This window comes from Erithacus rubecula, assembly GCF_903797595.1.
Source record: "Erithacus rubecula genome assembly, chromosome: 9".
NCBI classification, from domain to species: Eukaryota; Metazoa; Chordata; class Aves; order Passeriformes; family Muscicapidae; genus Erithacus; species Erithacus rubecula.
In genome coordinates this window covers 7,981,185-8,000,335 of record NC_136660.1, presented here as the reverse complement: position 1 = coordinate 8,000,335, position 19,151 = coordinate 7,981,185, and the positions used below count along the sequence as shown (strand labels likewise).

Here is a 19,151-nt window from a genome sequence, read left to right as displayed (position 1 = left end):
CTGCTTATGCTGCTTTATGCATAATCTAATTCAGAGGCTCATCTGAAGGGCTCCAACAGGCCTGTCAGCAAATTCTAATTTGCAAATTTGCAAACTGGTTACTGGTAACTGGTTTGCTAGCACCAGCAGACTCATGTTCTATTACTAAATTTCATTGATAAGGACCTTTAGATAAGGACACTCTTCCTGTTGATTTCCAGATACGGACTTTGGGAAACAAAACACTCTCAGTTTCTATCTTCTAGAAATATTTTACCACCTTAGAAACTGTCTTTGAGAGAATGGTGTGATAATGTTCCTTCTCTATGAACTTAAAAACAAGAGAGATAAAGAAGTGCAGAGATAAAATGGTTTTGGCAGCTGATTCCACAACTTTCGTGTACAATTGCATTGGCATGAAAGACAGAGGGCACAGAGATGTGAGAGCTCTCCAAATTAGTTGTCCCAGTAAATTTTTAAGTATCTATAGATTGAATACTGGATGCTTTTATCCTGTGCAGTTACACCTGAAGTGTTCCCTAGCTGCATTTACTTTTCATAGGTTTTGCCAAAATCTCTTATGTAACACCTTGTGGACATACTGCTCATATTAATTTGAGTGTGACCGACATGTTATTAATCGTCCTGTAATTCAGGTACTTGCAATTTTCTGTTTCGTTTTTCCTTCTTTAAAAAAATAGTGGTGACCTTTTGCTGTACAGAAGCACATCACTGAATTACCCCTGTTGCCAGAGGCTGCAGGAGCTCCAAGCTCCATGTCAGGCTACATGAATCCACCAGAGGCAGCGAGCGCCTGCCAGCCCCGAGTCTTTGTGTTGCTTTGAAGTACTTTGATTAACACCAGAGTTTGGAAATCCCTGCCTCATTCTCCCTTGGGCAGTCTCATATTAATAATTGTTTGTTGTCAAGGTAACTTACCAGCTATTGTTGGTTAATTATTTATTTAATGACTTTGAAGAAGAATAAGCTAATCTCTGTCAACCTCTAGCTGTAGTGTTTTTCTAGGGGAGAATTTAGCACTTTTAACAAGCTAGTGAAGAAAGAAACATTTACGTCATGGATTATTAACTTTCTTCTGGCTGAATTAATGAAAATCTCTTTGGAACGATTTTGTTCTCTGTGTCTTTAGTACCATATCCTGGAAGGTTGTTTTTCAGTGGGTGATCATCCCAGTTTGGCATTCTGACAAGCCTTTTAAAGATCAGGCTGTTCTGCAAGCTCATCCAAAAACTCATCTGTTCTGAATGCTTTGTGGAAATCCAATCTTATTCCATCAACCCACTTGTCAAAATTTTGCTCCTGCCCTTATTTCTTGCACGTATTATGTACTCAGCTGGGTTTCTGCTTCAAGTGGAGAAAAAGCCTTATAAAGTTTCCTGTCTTGATCATTTTATTTGACTTTAGAGGACTGCATTTCTCTCTGTCTTATTCTTGAGGTAGGATTTTTTGTGTCCATCTCATTTACTTTAGGTAAAAGGAAAAGACAGTTTAGAACTTGCTTTCTTCCATTGGCTGTTGCTATCCTGTGTTTTGGGCCATCAGTGTTTCCTCATCTGGAGAGAAAGCACTGAATTACTTCAGGATTTATAGCTAAATCTAGTTAGTCCTAGCCAGACCTGGTATGTATCCTCACATGGTATTTGGGTAGCATATATTGATATAATTGCTATTAAACTTTTTAGATTATTTCTTACAGACTCAATTTGAAAAACTTAGGCTGTATAATTGCTTTTTCCCAAAATATTTCCCATTATGTATTACTTTTGACTGCATTCTACAAACTTAATTTTTAATGAAGGTATTTTTTTCTTTCATCAGTTTAGCCACAATGCATTCATAAATTAAAAATAAGATTTTTTAAAAATGTTTTTTAAAGAAACGTTTCTCTTTAGAAATGTAATTCCCATTAGTTTATTTCTTGCTTACCATTTATGTAGTTGATGAGTTCAATCCACATAAGATTCTGAAGATATTAAAATATATTATAGGGACACAGTGTATCTGAAATCATTTAGCATGACTCAAAATACATAGCAGGATTGAAAAGGCAAAAAGAAAACCCCAGCATACTGTGTCACAAAATTAATGAGGCTATTCCTGATTGAGAGTCCAGCCTCTCCACTGAAGAACTATTCCAGACATTGCTTGGACATATTTGAGATGATGTTGAGAAGTGTGGGAGGGTATTCATTGAAAGAGCTGATGTTGTCCTTGAGTAAAAATTCCATTTTTCAATGATGTGTCCATCAGATAGCTTTGTGGGCATCTCTTAGCAGTTGTTTCTGCAAAGCTGGGTTTTTATTTCCCACCTATTTTCTGTTCAGGAGTCACTGCAATTTAACTACTGTAAGTGAAGTTATTTTTTTAGGATATGAGTGCCTAAACTTAAGGTCCTGATCCTGAAATTTTGTCCTACTAAATGGCCTTATTCTCATTTGGCTTGTTAACACTGCTGTTATTGCACAACTGTAGAGTTCTACTGAGGGGCAGTAAATATTTATTAAACACTATTAAAGCATTCACTTTCTCCCATGAAAGATTGATGAACCACATTTTTACTTTTCTTTCAATGCAAACCTGTATTTTCTAGTCTCTTTAGCAAAGTTTAATTTGGATTTTTGGCCAGATGTTCAGTCACAGTGAAATCGTTTCTGAGTACAATGAGAATGTAAAGTATCCTTTAACTGACTTTACTGCCCATTGCACAGCACAAATCTCTCCCTGAAGCCCAGTGATGTGTGTTTTCTGCAAGGTGTGTTAGCAGAAGAATTAATTAAAAACCCCAAAGCACTGTGAGTGTCCTGTGGCCATGGGGGATTTTGTGATCACCCTGGAGGCTAAAACCCCAGGTGGGCTCTGCTTTGCCTCTCTGCCTCTTTTGACTGCTGGATTTCTCTATTTGCATAATTATTTCATTGAATTTTTGTTCACTCTCAATCAAGAAGCAGATAATATTGGCTTAAGGAAAACATCAGTACTTCCATTTTTCATTTGTTATTGCCTCTGAAACCTAATTTGTACCCATATTTATTTATAAATGAGGTAGGATAAAATGATAATTTTGTATGCTGTTTTATAATTCCAGCATTTACCTCTTGTCCTTCTGCTTGACTCTTGGTTGTGTTTAGTTTTCTTTATCAAGGCACTCCTACTAGACTTTCCTTTGCATAGTTAGTGTTAGCTGTGCCAAATTCCTGAGATGTTTAGTGGGTGAAGCCAATGCCTCCAGCTAACAAACTTGAGCATTACAGGGTAATCCAGGCCTTGTATTATTGTTGACATGTTGTTACAAAACATACTGGCAAAGAAAATACTCATAATGATATTAAATGCCTGTAATGAATAGCTGAAGGACAGTGAGCATTCAGAGAATAGAACCTGAAAGAAGGGAAGAGTGTTGTGATATGTGTAACTTGTAAAAACAGGATAAAATGAAAAAGGAAAGAAGAGCTGCTTATCAATTAAAAAGATTCTGAGAGCGCAGTCTTACAAAGAACTCTTTGGAAAGCTCATTGAGGTACTTAAACTAGAATTGGCAAAACACTAAATAATACAGTAGTTGCATTCCTTACTGTCAGAAAGCTTAAAACTATACAGCTGAGGCCTGTTTTTTAATGGTTGTAGGAGAATTTTAGTAATTTTATTTAATTTGCCTTAGGGATAGTAAATAAAAAGCCCTTTGGAAGTTTGATGCTGACATTTGAGTCTTTAATGAACGTTTGTTTTTTGACTGTGTTTCTCATTAATCCTGGGCTGCTGGCTGTGATTTTGCTGCCCCTGAGCAGCAAGTGTGTATTTATAATAAGCCAGGCACTGTGCACTGCCCAAGGGAGAGGCTGGTGGGTGTGGCAGGACCAGGACAATCAGAGCCAGCCCAGGCTCCAGGGGCACCTTGGGGACAGTGGTGACCAGCACAGGGATGGGCTGTGGCACTTTGTGTCAGAGCTCAGTCTCCAGGAATGTTCAGACCCCATCTCCTGGTGCTGGTGCCTGCAGTGAAAGGTGTGTCCAGACACAGAACCTCCAGACACGCCTGGCTGAGCTGCAGGAAGCCATGGAAAGGGCAGGAACATCAGGGAGGCTGGGAAGGAGCTGGAGATCTGGCTGCAAGCACAGTGTGCAGTGGACCCTCAGCTAAACAGACCCAAAATCTCCCACTGACACACCCAGAAGGGAGGGAAGGAGGGGGAGCAGTGATGAGGAGAGTGAAAACCTGCAAAAGCAAGGACCTGCAGGAGGAAGAGACTTTCCCCAGAGGCTGAATTGCCCCTGCAGAGCCACTTTACCACTCTGCAGGCTGAGAAGACTCATCACATCAGGGGAGAGGCTCAGCTGAGTAGGGCAGCCTCATCTGCCCCTGTGTAACTATTGGCTCAACTAGGAAAAGGCAGCAGGTGAGAGTAGCAGTGACCTTCTCCTGAGAAACACAGAGACACATGGTTCTGATACAGCATTGTGTACAGGGATGTGACAGAGAGACTGCCAGGCCTCACACAGTCCCCTGACCATTTCTGCTGCTGTTGATCCATGTGATCAGTGGCAGTGATACAGACAGAATGGCTCTGAGGAGGATCCAGAAGGAAGTCAGTCAAAAATGCCACGAGGCCTGCATGGATGAACAAGTAGTTCCTGGACAAACTCAAAACACTAAAAGAAAGTCTACAGAGACTGGCATCTGGGACAGGAAACTGGTGAGAAATTGTCTGAGCAGTCAGGGATCAGATTTGGAAAACTAAAGCCCTGATAGAATTAAGTCTGGCCATGAATGTCAAGGGAAAACCCAAAATCTTCTGTATGTACTGTTGGTGATAAAAGGAAAATGAGGGAAATATGAACCCTTTCTGGTGGAAATAGGAGACTTGGTTACTCAGGATAAGGAGAAGGCTGAGATGCTCAATGATTTGTTTGCCTCAGTCCTCACTGGCAGGTGCTCCATTCACAAGTTGTGAATGCCCCCTCCCTGGCAGTGTCCAAGGCCAGGATGGACAGGGCTTTGAGCAGCCTGGTCTAGTGAATGGCATTCCTGCCCACAGCAGCGGGGTTGGAATTAGATGATCTTAAAGGTCCCTTCCAACCCAAGAAATTCTGCCATTCTTTGCAACATATTTAAGGAAATGGAAGAGGTCAAATTTTCAGTCCCTCTGCTCTAACAATATCCTTGTCACCACAACATTATAGCATAAATAAACCATCAATCTTTTCTGCTCCTGCTAAGACTCTGTTATTAGAGATACAAATGTGCAGCAGCACTGGGCAGTACCTGAGCTCTAAAGTTGACTCCCAGGTTTAGGGAATGCTGGGGTGTGAATAGCAGCCACCGTGTTCTCACCCCTCAGGCAGCAGGAGTTTCTGGCAGGATGCTCTGAACTCCTCTTCCATCTGCTTCATCCTTGGAACTCACTGCTGTGGCCACTCACAGAGCAGTTTTGGCAGCAGCAGGGTACAGATGCCCAGCTTGGGAATGAGTTTTTGAAGTGGTGGCATCTCAGTGTCATCTTGTGTTCCAGCTGATCTCTTCAGCATTCTCTGGCTGGACTCCTGGCTCTGCTGGCTACTCAGGAGCTGGGGTCAGTCTTTGTGGCTTGCTGGCCTTCTCAGAAGAGCACTTGTCTGTGATTAGTCCCTCTGAAGGAGCTAAGAGCTTTCTTCATACATAACTTTAAAAGTAAAATCATTCTGGAAAAATCGCATGAAGTTCACATAGAAATTTCTGTGAAATGACATTTAATACTGTGATAGATTTCCATTCTTGAAAATTTCTGCTGTGCTCAACTAGTTATGATGGATTTATTTCTTCATTGCAAAAAAGAGTTTCATAAAGTCTGGAATAATTTCCAGAAGATAAACCAGAACATGCCTAAAATTATTCATGTACAAGAGTATATATATTCTTTAACATATTAGTGAAGCAGTCACCATCATTCTTACAGCAGATCAAAAACCATTTCAGTTCCTCCAGCTTTCACTGCCAACAGTGGAGAGAAAGAACTAAAAATTACTGTCACTTCCTCCAAATATGACCAAAATGAAATACTTTCTTCTAGTCTAGGTATCTTTATTCTTTTAAGGGGAATGTCTTCATACAGATATATGTACTTTCCTCCTCTGTTTCCCTGTGAATATCCAAATAGGGGAATTAAAAAATGCTTTAGAGCTTTGAAAACTCAAAGTAGCCAAGTATGTTGCCTTGTTTTGCTTCTCTCTTACTTTACTACCAATTCTGAATGCTACCTGAAGATAAATTTTTTAAATTAATTATTTTCTCATGCCTCTGACAGTACTGGCAGAATCAGAGTACAGCTGAATCCTTGGGTATCTCAAAAGTTCCCTTTCAGTGGTCATGTCCATATTCATAGGGAATTTGACAGGTCACTGAATATTAAAATATGTGTGCAGGTGCAATAGCAAGGACATACAAGCCATGTCTGCTGAAACCTTTTTCTTTTCACAGTGTCACTATTCTGGAGATTACAGCAAACTCATGTTGCAAATATTATTTAGGATATATGCAGAGATTTTGCTGCATTTAAATGTAATTTAAAAAATTATTATAGCCCTGAATATACTGTGAGACCAGCCCAGAATGTGTGTGTCTTTTTTTTTTTTCTTCTTCTTCTTATTACAGATCCAGCCTTAGTTGTGGAAATTTTGATGCTGTTTTTTCCCAGCTTGCATGTTTCTGTTCTAAAATAGAAGTGTTGATTGTGTGAGTAAGATGCAATTTACTCTTCCATAGGATATTCACTCTTCAGTGAGTAATGAGTAAAATGTAGTTATGCATGCATGTCATTTTTACTGGTGTAAATAGAGTATAATTATGAAGGAAGGAATTTTGCTGATTTAAAAGCACCATTTACTCATGTTTGGGATGAGGCTTTCAGCAGAAGAGAACCAGAGTGGCAAAATACCAATGAATAGTACAAGAGAATATGCAGAATATTCTCTCCATGGCAAAAAGTACCTTGGTGTATTCTCTAAAACATTTTCTTCTGCCTTGGTACAGATCTCCAGATGTAGAATAAGTACAAATGCAGTGGAGACTCCTCTTGTGCAGACCCTCTCTTGTTATCTCTCAGTTTATAGCGTTCTTTCAAAAGAAATTAATGGAACAATAGTGATGCAAAGTCCATTGAAGGTCTAGCTGAACTATGAGGATTAGGTTGGTAAACACAGGATTGTTCTGTTTTGCTCTGCAGCAGGAGGTGCAGGCTGAGATCCTCAGTGCAATTCTCCCAAGCTCTGTCAGTCACATGTGCAGAATGGTGTCTTTTCCAAGCACATGAAAAGCAGAAAACACTGTACCCAAGTGCATGTTATATTTTGCCTTAGAGCTCTCTGCTAGGAAGCCAAGCACTGTTTTTGGGAATGAGGCTGCAGTTTCCCAGAACTACAAAAGAACAGTGCCAAACGGAGAAAACACAAAGCATTTCTGATCTGTGGGAGTTCCAAGGCAACAGACAATTATTGTCAGTTAAAAGTGAGTGTGTAAAATTCAGTTGGGAGCAAAGAGGATCATGAAGGCTTATAAGAAATGGCATTTTTCCTTATGTATGTAAAACCTATTTCTAAGAAAGTGGATTTTGTGGTATGTGGTTTGGGGTGGTGTATCTTCTGGGATCTGAGGTTTGTTTTGATTTTTTTCTTTGAAGAGTTGTTTAACCCAGAAGTGCCCTCTTGAATAATATTGAATAATAAGGATCTGCTTGGTTGCTTTATTTGAAAGTTGTTTGGAGATATCTGCAGAAGAGGGAAACAAATGAAATTGAGTAGGAGAAGCTTGGTTACTGGGACTCTTATTAACTCTTTAACTACTTTTCTTAAAACCAGAGGAAGTATGACATATAGCTACTTCAGAAAATATTCTAAAAAGAAAAGGTTTAACTGGATAAAATAGGAAATACAGGAAATGTAGAGAGCTTGTTTGACAAGTCTGGAAAGAAAAGAAGGGGTAAGACATGGCAATGTCAGATGAGAGAGATTCTCTCTGATAGTATCTCATAGGTTTTGCATTGTTTTCATGTTAAGATGCCTTTTTATCTTAGTCACTTAAATAAGTGTGTATTTGCAACATTTATTTTTGTATTTTGATTCTTTCAAAATTAGTTTTTGCTTATATATCTTTTGTTCAGATGTACTTATGCTAGAAGATATTTCAAAGTGCCTAAGTTTTCAGTTTATGTCAAACTCCAGATTATGGAACATGAAATGTTTTGTTTCTGAAGATTAGCATCTTACAGGCATCAGAAGTTTACTTGCAGCCAGTGATTCAACAGTAATATATGTTTAAGCTTTCACAGAGTGACACTTTTATTGGGACACCAAGTGAATGACATTTATGGGAAGTATGCAGCTGAATTAGCTTCCAACTACAACCATTTCCTGGTCTCTAGGCATTACTTTCTAAGGTGAACTAGAAAAATCCAGGAGATAAAAGGCAGTCAGGGATGACCATGATTAAAGCCTACAGGTAGAAGAAATGTTATTGCTACTATCAATCTGATTCTTATTCTTATTCTTATTCTTATTCTTATTCTTATTCTTATTCTTATTCTTATTCTTATTCTTATTCTTATTCTTATTCTTATTCTTATTCTTATTCTTATTCTTATTCTTATTCTTATTCTTATTCATTCTTATTCTTATTTATCATTATGATGATTATTGTTGTTGTATTAATAGAAAAAGGTGCATCTGGCCAATAATATAAAGTGAATATTTGAGTTTAGTAAGTCTAAACCCCTGTGCATACATTTGATGAAGAGTGCATGTGAACAGGTGAAGAGTGTCTAATAATTTTTTTAAATCACTTGTCTCAGCCAACTTCCACTGCTAAAGTTTTACCATTTGAGGTAGATACCACTGCATGTCAAAGATCTAATAATGTACTGCTAGAGATGTCTTGGTTTGAAAAATTAAATACATAGCTCAGCGTTGCTAGTGTGGTGTTCTGACTGGGGTCTTTGTTATCAATTGTTTATTTCTGTATCTCTCATGTAAATTGAAGAATATGGAGGCTAAATTCAGTAGCTCCAGAAAAAGGTGCTTCATAACCAGTCTCATGTATATTTGGTGGAAAGAGATACTGAGACCAAAATAATACTGTCATTTTTCCTCCTTCTAAAGAGTTGTGTGTAAATTGGATTTTGCTGTGCCAGAAATTACCAGTTGCTCAAATGAATAAAACTCCCAAGAACTTAATTCCATTTTATCTTTCCCTCCTTGGTGAAAGGACTGACAAAGTAGCAATCCTTGTATATCATTGATAGATAGCTGTACTCCCTCTGTAGTTTGAGTTTTTATGTGGAGTGTGATCTCTCTTTACAGCACTGCATTGCAGTAATGCTCAGGCAGTGACAGTGTGCTAGAATCCCTTGGACAGAGGGATCCAGGAGCACAGGCATTTGTCTCAAATGCTTTGACTGTTGAACATGTCAAACATACCCAGTTTTTAGTTCTTACTTATGCCTTCTTTTGTTTTCTTTGCTGGTTTTTATAGTTTCTTTGGAAGGTGCTCACAAAAAAAAAAGAGGCTTATTCTTATTATTGTTTGCAGGTTTCCAACCTGTACCTGTATGACAGTGTGCTCATGCTGGCCAATGCTTTCCACAGAAAACTGGAGGACAGGAAATGGCACAGCATGGCAAGTCTGAACTGCATGAGGAAGTCCACCAAACCTTGGAATGGAGGAAGGTCCATGCTAGAGACTATCAAGAAGGTGAGAAAAGACAAACCACAATTGTGTGAGCAATTGAAACAGTTGTTTCATATCTGTTCAACCATTTGAAGATGGTTTTGACTTCTATTTGACTTTTCTTTGATGTATTACAAGCAAGTGATCTACAGTGACCAAGGACAGTCCACAGCTATTAAAGAGGCAAATGATTCATGATAAACAAGTTGCACACAGTGCAGTGGGGTCCAGTGGTGTGTTGCTACTTCTGTTCTCATAGCTGCCGTCTGTGGAGGAAGTAGGATCAGGAGAAGTCATGGGAATTGATTCATGCATTTTTGCAAGAGAATAACTTAAGGAGCTTGTGGGGACAGGAGGGCGAATCAATGATGAGATTTAAGACAGGTTCCATTTTCTGCAGCTCAGATGGCTTTGTAAGTTAGCTCAGCTTCGGTATGGATCTATTTGTGTGCTGTAGCCCAGCAGAGCAAAAATGATCTGATTTGGCTAAGCTGTCACTAACAGTTACACTGTCTTGCACCATTCTGAAATATTCAAATATGGACAGAACTGTGACTTTGCAGACACCTAACAACTTCTTGTATATAAGTTACTTGATCACAAGTAATAGTAGAAAAAACCATAAGTTTGCTATACTAACTTTAGCAATTTTTCAGAAGAAAGCCCCTGTTCCCAAATATAAATTGATGAAATAATTTTCCTCTAGTAAAATGATGCAATTTGAGCATTCTGACAAGTCCTAATGATGCCATCCTTTGTTGCTAAATTAATTAGAACTTTGGTGTCACTTCAAGCTTCTTTGCTACAAAGCCAGAATCAAACTCTGACATAGTTTCACAGAGATGCAATTTTATCTTTCATTCATGCTTCTCATATCCTTTGTTTTGGCTGGGAGTTCATGCCTTGGTACTCAACCTAAGAACCAAGCCCACTGCCCTCAGTTACACCAGGAGCGCTTTTGTCTCAGAGTCCACTAAGGCCCTTTTTTGCTTTGAGGTCTGTTTCTGTGGACAGTGATGACCTGATGGCCTTAAATACTGTGTGTTAATGCTAAAGTAATTTTCTGAAAAAATTAAAAACCTAAGTATTTTGTCTAGTTCTGGGTTTGAGCTGCTGAAGAACTTGTGATGGCTACATGTAAGTTCACTGTAAACATGACTAAAGCATGTTTGGCACACATTTTATGCAGAAGAGTGTTTATGAAGGTGAATGTTTTCTTTTCTGAAATTTCTCAAACTTACTTCCTTAGGGTCATATAACTGGGCTAACTGGTGTTATGGAGTTCAGAGAAGATGGAGCCAACCCTTATGTCCAATTTGAAATATTGGGCACCAGCTACAGCGAAACATTCGGCAAAGACGTGCGGAGGGTAAGGATATGCTGCTTCCTTCTCTCTTTTGTTTTCCTCTGAATTATATACATCCTACCTCACAGGAGAAAATGTTATTCTTCAAGAACACTGTGCTGCAGAAGACATTTACTCTATGAGAAATATTTTCTAATTTATTACACTCTTAAATCTTGAAAACCAGTTTTATATTGGTAGGCAGGAATCCTGCAAGTTATTTCTCGTGTGCAGTAACGATGCCATGCCATGAGCATCTTGTGAATATAATAATGGAGACTGCACAATTTAGCTTATGTGTTTTATTGTTAATTAAGATAGGATTGCTATAATATAAATATGGAAGTTACAACACAATTGGCACTTGTCTTACTAAGGAAGCTAGCTGAGCATGTAAATTACATAAACACACTAGGATGTTTTAAGTATAACTGCTGCAAGAATTTGAGATAAATAAATAAAATATTCTAGAGAAGATAACTTCCAAAGTGAAAGATGCACTGTCATGAAAAGTAAAGACTGAGCTATCAGTGGTAGCTGGTGGAACAAGGTCTGCCAAGGATTAGGAGGCAGTTAAAATGGTTCCATGGATTATTGACATAAATTGTCTTGTTATATGAAGGCTACCTTGAACACACTCAGACAGAGGGGATGCTCCAAAAATACATGAAACTCTCAGTTGAACAGTGAGGTTCTGATTGGAACCCATGCTATAAATAGTTTCTAAACTGCTCAGATGATTGAAATACTGACATTACCATGGTATGATCAATGGGTCCTACATTAAACAGAGCTGACTAAAGAGGATTTCACAAATAATTAAAATATATGTGAATTCTTATTTTCATTTGACCATTGGTTTCTGTGGTTTGCTTTGATTTGTCTGAATACAGAAGTGTAAGTGGAAAAACAAGCAAAGAACTTGTGTTTACATAATCATCTTTATCAGCTAAACATGAGATTCTTTCAGAGTCTAATTTGGCACGAGGATTCTGGACATGGAGCCAAAGTTGTGCAATATCTATTAAAAATTCAACAGAAGGGAGACAAGTATTTGAAATGCACAGAGTTCCAGGAGATATAATTGAAAATTTTCTGTTGCCAAAAGTATGCCTCTGAACACTTCAGTTTGGCTCTTATGTTGTGGTGATGAGAAAAGGCTATTTCTCAGTCCACTTTCATTTCTAGAAGATTGAAAATGAGGAAGTCTTAAGTTTCAAACACTATGTATGAATTATAAAAGATCATTTTATTGTCTTAATTTTGGAAAAAGTATGGCCTGTTAAATAAAACAAGGTTAGTTTAGGAGGTGTAGGAATCAGTCCTGTTTCTCAGACAGCAGTATGCTCCTCACTTTATGCACAAGTATGCAAAATAGAAGGATCTGATGCCATGTGAGATGCTGTGGACTACCCCACTGTTTCCAGCTGCCAGCCCAGAAAAGCCTGAGTGTCCTGTCAGTGCTGTGTTGTCCCTAGCACATGGATGCCATGGGGCATTTAAGTTTGGTCCCATTTTGTTACAGAATTCCCAAGTGACTTTTCTTAAGTCACATAATTGCTTGATGCTTCAATATTTACCTTCCAGTAAAACTGGCATTAACACCACAGAGCACAGGTTTGAGCCCTACAGGCAAACTGGGATGTGTGGGTATACAGTATTAGGTGTTTTGTAATGTGCTTTTCAAATATGGCACCACAGATACAAATGCTCTCACTTTGGTATGTGCAGCCCACTGACCAAATTGACACATAATCCAAAGGTGTGAGGTGAAGATAACTGAAATATCACTCAAAAGCAACCACAAGGCAAAGAAATAGAAAATGACTGAATGGGAAATTACTAAAATGGCTGACCTGTATAATACTGATTACTTTTGATCCCTAGTGTGCTACTTTGAGGTTGTGCTGCTAGGTGGTTAATATATGAAGGCTCTTTGGGTGTTAAATACAGAATACTATAGAGTTCCCAAAAATTGAAAGGGAGTATAATTCTAAATGGGTAAAAAGCTAATGGCTGTGGAATACTGCTCTAAGCTAAAATGAAGTTCTGGAAATCATCCTTTCAGTCAAATATATAGAGAGAGTAAAAAAGTCAGCAATATGCTACAGAAGTTTGGAGAAGAACTTGAAGATGATACTTAGAGCAAAATTACCATGGAACTATTGGAATTCAATTATTTAGGCAGCCTGACTTTTTATTATTGCAGCAAAAATATGTTAAAGCTTAGAAGTACTTTTAAAAGCTCAGAAAGTCATGCTTGTCTTATTTACATTACTTGAGTGAGAGACCAGTTTCTAATTTATTGTCAATTGTTTCCATTTCAGCTTTTGGTCAGGTTTAGCTGCATAAGCACATATTTTGGATAGAAAACATTGAGTTCCTTCTGCATGATTTTATTTATGTATGGAGAGCATCTGTAGTTATTCATCTCTGTTCCAGACCCTACAAGAAATCTCTGCACTTAGGATCAGTGACAGGGTAGGGCAAAAGACTATGTTGAATGTTGAACCTTAGAGGGAATCCAGTCAAGAGCTTTTAATTTGACTTCTAATACTCAGCATCCCTTGCAAAGTTTCTTGGGGACCTGGGAGGTTGTCCAAGTTGTAACTCAAATCTGCAGGAATTTTCAGAGCTGTTTTGCAGAGGCATCTTGACTCTCCAGTTGTCCTGAGATCTGGTCTTTGCACAGACCATTTTTCCTTCTGCTAGCTGTGATTTAGTTATGATTGCACCTAAATATATGTATTTCATTGCTCAGGCTTCTTTATTCCACAAGTCACTTTATCTTTTCCTTTCTTACTCAAGTCTAACACCATGTGGTTTTGGTAAAGGCTCACAGAGGCTTTTGTGTATTTTGTGTGTTATTGTTTGTTTTTCCTTTAGGTGTGCTTTAGTGAAACTTCAGAAAATGCTCTAATTTCTTTGGTTTAAACATAAAAGAACAGGGTATGTCCCCTAAGGTGTATCACCTTGTTTTACAAAAGGTTCTGGTAATTGCCTTCTATTCACTGTGTACATGTAAAAGTTTAGAAAGTATCATGTATTCATGCTTAAAATAGAGATTTATGTCGTGGCTTATTGGAGCATTTGAAAGTTAAAGACTTCTAGAGAAACTGAAAAGGCTTAAATGTCTACTGCTTGATGATTACTACTATGATTTATGTTCCTAGTGTCTACAAACACCTTCAGAAATAGCAACCAGAGTATCTGTATATTTTAAAAAGTAAGAAAAATAATTGGATGTAAAATGATAAGGGAACAGAATAGATCAAAAAGAAAAAAGCAAAAATAAAGCTGATGTCCTACTTTCACAGTCCAATGGTTGTGGAAGGGGAAAGGAAGGCAGGACTACATTAATTCACTTCTTAGTGACTGTTCATAATATTAGCTCATATTAATCAAAGCCTTGACAGAACTTTCAGAATATCTGGACTGCTTTATATTTGTTATATTCCTGCACTTGGGTGGATTCTACACAGCATAAGAGCTGGATGATCCAGCTGTGAGGGCAAAATGAAGGGAGTTGGAGCTCCAGGGTGGCTTTCCCAGCAAGTCACCGTGTCATTGTGAGCTCTCAAGGTGCAAACCTCTTTGTTCTTGTCTGACCATGTGTGCAGAGAGCACTGTGACAGCTAGCACACCTTGCAGGGATGTGATTAGGCTAAGTGAGATGGTGCCTCTAAGGAGCTTTATGATAGTCTTCATCTTCATCTCTGGCAGGAAGATCTTCTTTAAGTGTGAAATGATGTGGGTATTCAGTTTACTTTATGACAGGGAACATATTTTTGTAAAGCAATCTGCATTTCTTTCCCAAGCTGGCTGTAATGAAGGCAGAATTAATGGTTTGCACACATTTTGTATTTCATAAGAAGCATTCTGTTCAAAATGATAATATCTGTGATTGGTTATTCATTTCTGTCAGTTGGTATGTTTTGGGTTTTTTTAATTAGATTTTCTTGAAAATTCATCAGTTTTGTAAACAGTTATAGTTGTTTTGTACAGCACTTCTGAGGCAGACTGCAAAAATCACTGTAAGTAGTTTTTGTGATATGTTTCACAGTTGTTGGAACCAGATTTTTGAATTCTGATACCATGGTTTAGTTGGGATTTTTACTTTTAGAAAAAAATCTCATTATTATCACAAAGACAAATCCTATGCTTCTTATTAATTTCAAAAATGAATGGTGTTTTTAGACATCTGCAGTATCAAGTACTTTCACCTCCAAGAGTATTTTTTAATCCCATCATATGCTGCTGAAAGTGATATTTACTCCAAAAGAATTATGTGTTTTCTACCATAATTGAATCAGTTTTATTTACATGGGAAAGTGCATAAATTAAATGCCATGGCTTTAGCTGTAAAACAGATTCCTGCCTCCTTTTTTAGCACTTCACAAGTAGGCACTTGGGTTTAGTATTTCATTTTTACCTGTTTGGCCAAGATTTTGATTTCAGCAGAAATCTAAGACTGAACCTGTGTCAACTTTTGATCAGTAAGGTCCCTCTGTTACATTGCAAAGGGAAGGGTGAGCAGTCCTCTCCCCCTTGATAGAATGCAGTTTCCACATATTTACATTTGGTTAAACTTTCTCTTTCTGCTTGAGCTGATTGAGTGGTGGAAAAATTTGGAAAAAGAGCATTGTGATTCATCCTATAACCACATTGTATCAAACTGAAAAAAACCCTCAAAATAATTGTTTTACTCAAAATAACAAACCCCCTTGAATTTTTATTTCTGATTTTCTGTGCATGATGTATATGAGGAATAAAAGTAAATGCATTCCTTGCATATTCCATAAGTTGAATTATTCGTGGTAAAAATACAGCTTAACATATAGGAAATGGTTATGATTAATTTTTAAATCATAGAAGAAACATAATAAGCTTGAACACATTTTGGTTTGTTTTTACCCTGAAATAAAGTGGGGTCACTGCTTGCCCAAGTTCTGCAAATTGGTCTTTTTTTTTTTTTTAATTGAAGTATACTTAATGTTGTGCATGCATTCATTGTAAAATTCTAGTTGAATTATTTCACTGAAGAATTGGGTAAGCAATTTTAAAAATGTATTTTCTGTTGCAGATATGATACATTGTTCTTTGCAAGTTTGAATTTTTAAAAAATTCTAAATTATGTTTTTGGAAAGCATTGCTAATGGAACCTATGCTTGTGTATAAACTGTTCCTTGTATTTGCAAATTGTGCCAGTGTCAACACCCAGTAAAAGGGATGTCTTGCAAATTTAAGTTGGAATTTCTCCAAGCATAAGGTTGTGCTGTTCTTCCTCTTTGGAAGACTGTTTATATGACATTTCCACAGTGTGAAGCTCGAGGGTGGATTTTACAAAGCAGCCTTATCTGAGGTAAGAGTGGAGCCAGGACAGTTAGGGTGCTGCAGAAGTTTCCACAGCCATATGAGCCACTACCTGTATGTTTAGAAATTCTGTTTAATTTCATAGGTTTAATTCTGTTTAATTTCATAACATTGTCCTTTTATCACACATGTTGTAGTGCATAAAATTGGGATAATAGGAGTGCTAAAATCATCCTTGTAAAAACAGTTGCCTCTTTAGTTTTCACCAAAGCTCCTGTAATTTACTGATGAATCCTAGGAGGGTATTCCCTCCTAGGTATTCTAGGTCAAGGAAAGCCTCTTTCTGTAGCTCAGCTCATGAAGAATATGTTCTTAAGTGTGGACACTATGAAAAAAAAAAATATTTTCTTACAGCAACAGGTCAACATTTACTAGCTTAACAAAGGAAAAAAGAGAAGTCTTTGGAAAAAAACTACACAAATTCTTTTTAGCTTTTTGGAAATCCAGAAATGGAAATTATTTGCAATTTTCTTTTTCATGGTATCAATCTTGAACAAAGGCACCAAACTCTCTACTCCAGGAAAAGGAACAGTCTGTCTTTTTTAATTTCCTGCCTTAAATTATCTTTGATCCATGATTGCTATTTAAAATTCATACCTATTCCAGAACTTTCTGTTAAATATCAGAATAATGTTTTTTAGTATAATCTCTGTTTAGCAAAGAAAACAGTAATAATATTTATAATAGTAATGCCAAACTACTGTTATCTTAACTGTCAGATGGAGTAGATGTCATCTTGGCTTTTACAGGGACATGAACTAAGGTGATGTAACATCTCTTCATTTACAGCATGGTCTCAGTGTCAGGGACAGTTACAAGGACTGTCTATTGAGGGAGACCATGCACAGTGTCTTCTCTGCAGTATTTGAAAAATGTATTTAATTCTTCTAATGGTTGCTGCCTTGTATCATTTGATAAACTGCAAACACATGTAGGCCAAGCATAATTTATGAAGTAATTTATTTCAGCAGTAATATTAAAATCGAGGGTATTAAAATCTGGTGCCTGCCTGTGTGTATTGCTCTGATATATTCAATATGTCTAAAAGTGGATCTTTAAATATAGGTAGTTAATCTATTTGGTCATGCTTTCTCATAGTTAAGAAAAATGAAAGAACTTTATGGTTTCTCTTTAGTCTTATTAAAATAAACAACATAAATAGAAGTTATCTAAATTTCCTCTTCTATTTATGTTTTTATTTCTGCCATTTCATGCCAGATTACATCTCTGTGTTTGAATAGCTACTTTTACATGGTTTTCAAAAGAAAGGTTTAATGACAAGATTACTTTGTGATCAGTCCACATGTGGGACAGTAGGAACTTCTGTGTTACCAAGTGGCAAGAACTATCTGGCTTGCTTTGACTTGGTTCCTGAATTTCATTATGCTTATAAAAAGAATAATCCTAATTCCTGAATTTACCTTTTTGGAAAGATACTTTCAAAAGGGGATGAGAGTGTTGATTAAACTGCTTTGTTTTTATTGGCTAATTCACTGCATTTACAGTACTTGGCAGAGGTTTTCTGCTGCTGTTCCAGTTCCTCACAGAACTGCATTTAAACTGAGGACCTCCTGTTTTCAAACTACACAGGAAACACTGAGTCTTACCCTAAAATAGGTAAAATCTATGAGCAGTGTGAGCCTGTGTCAAGGAAAGGATTCCAAAATATACCTGGTCCAGTACCACAATGTGTCTTGCAGTAGGAGTAGATGAGTTTAGTTTATGTATTTGGGTAAAGTATGTAGATGACATGTAATAAAACTTGTTTTGAATTTTGAGCCATCATTTTACTGGAATGAAGACAGGCCTACATAACTACTACAATGGAATATTCTTTCTGAGCATGCCATAGTATGTCTGTACTTTTAATATGTTAATGAGTGTGATGCACAAAGATCTACTTAACTCACAACAGTATCTTTCCTATGAAAAGTTAAATTGCAGACTCCCACAGACTTTAGTGGTGAGGCCTGAAGAACTTGAGAATATTGGGCTTTGTTGGAAAGCAGATGAAATGAGGAGTAAAGGGAAAATAATCCAGGGATTCTCTGTTATAGTGAATCAGTTAGGGAAATATCCTGGTGTTCAATATTGACCAAAGCAGGTAGCCAGATACAGGTTTTCTTTTAGGAAAAGAAACAGCATAAAAATAGTTTAATCTGACACCAGTTATTTGCTTTTATTTTACATGCCAAGATCAATTTCCCTGAATATGAGCAGAATGAGAAGGAGAGCTTGCTTGCCTATTGAGAGGCAGTAAATTCCTCTCAATTGGAATACCACCAAAGATCCCAAAAGGATGTGGTTTACTTGGGACAACACTTGCACTTGTTCTCACTGTGTCCAAAATTCTTGTGCTGTCTTCTGGTCCTGCCCTTTCTCCCACCACCACAGGACTTTGAGAAGAAAAAATGGGGAGTAAAATTCTCCTACATGCTGGGATACTGGTCAGGGGTAAAAGTGGCAATGACATTTTGTATTAGGTGGCTAAGAGACTGGTGGTTGCACCAGCCTCTTGAGGGAATTGCTGGTTTCAGTAGGTTGCCCACAATATCTCCCTGCACTTTTCGTTGTAAAACCTTAAATTTTTCAAGTTTTATTGGTAATATTTTGTTACAATGCACCAAGAGAAGTGGGTATGTTTTAAAGTAGGTGAAATAGCAAAATTTAGGGATGGTATCTGGCTCATACCAGTTATTGGGCATGTCTTGGTTGTTTCTAAGTAAGGATTGTTAGCTAAGT

At 37.5% G+C, this 19,151-nt stretch overlaps 1 protein-coding gene across 1 annotated transcript in view; it reads left to right on the top strand.

Annotated features, from left to right (window-relative positions):
• The window catches only part of GRID1 (glutamate ionotropic receptor delta type subunit 1), a 476,351-nt gene that overhangs the window by 376,862 nt on the left and 80,338 nt on the right, over window positions 1–19,151 (top strand). The window contains 2 exon segments of the mRNA XM_079312339.1: window positions 9,554–9,715; window positions 10,941–11,060. Of these exon segments, the coding sequence (XP_079168465.1) occupies window positions 9,554–9,715; window positions 10,941–11,060 (282 nt within the window).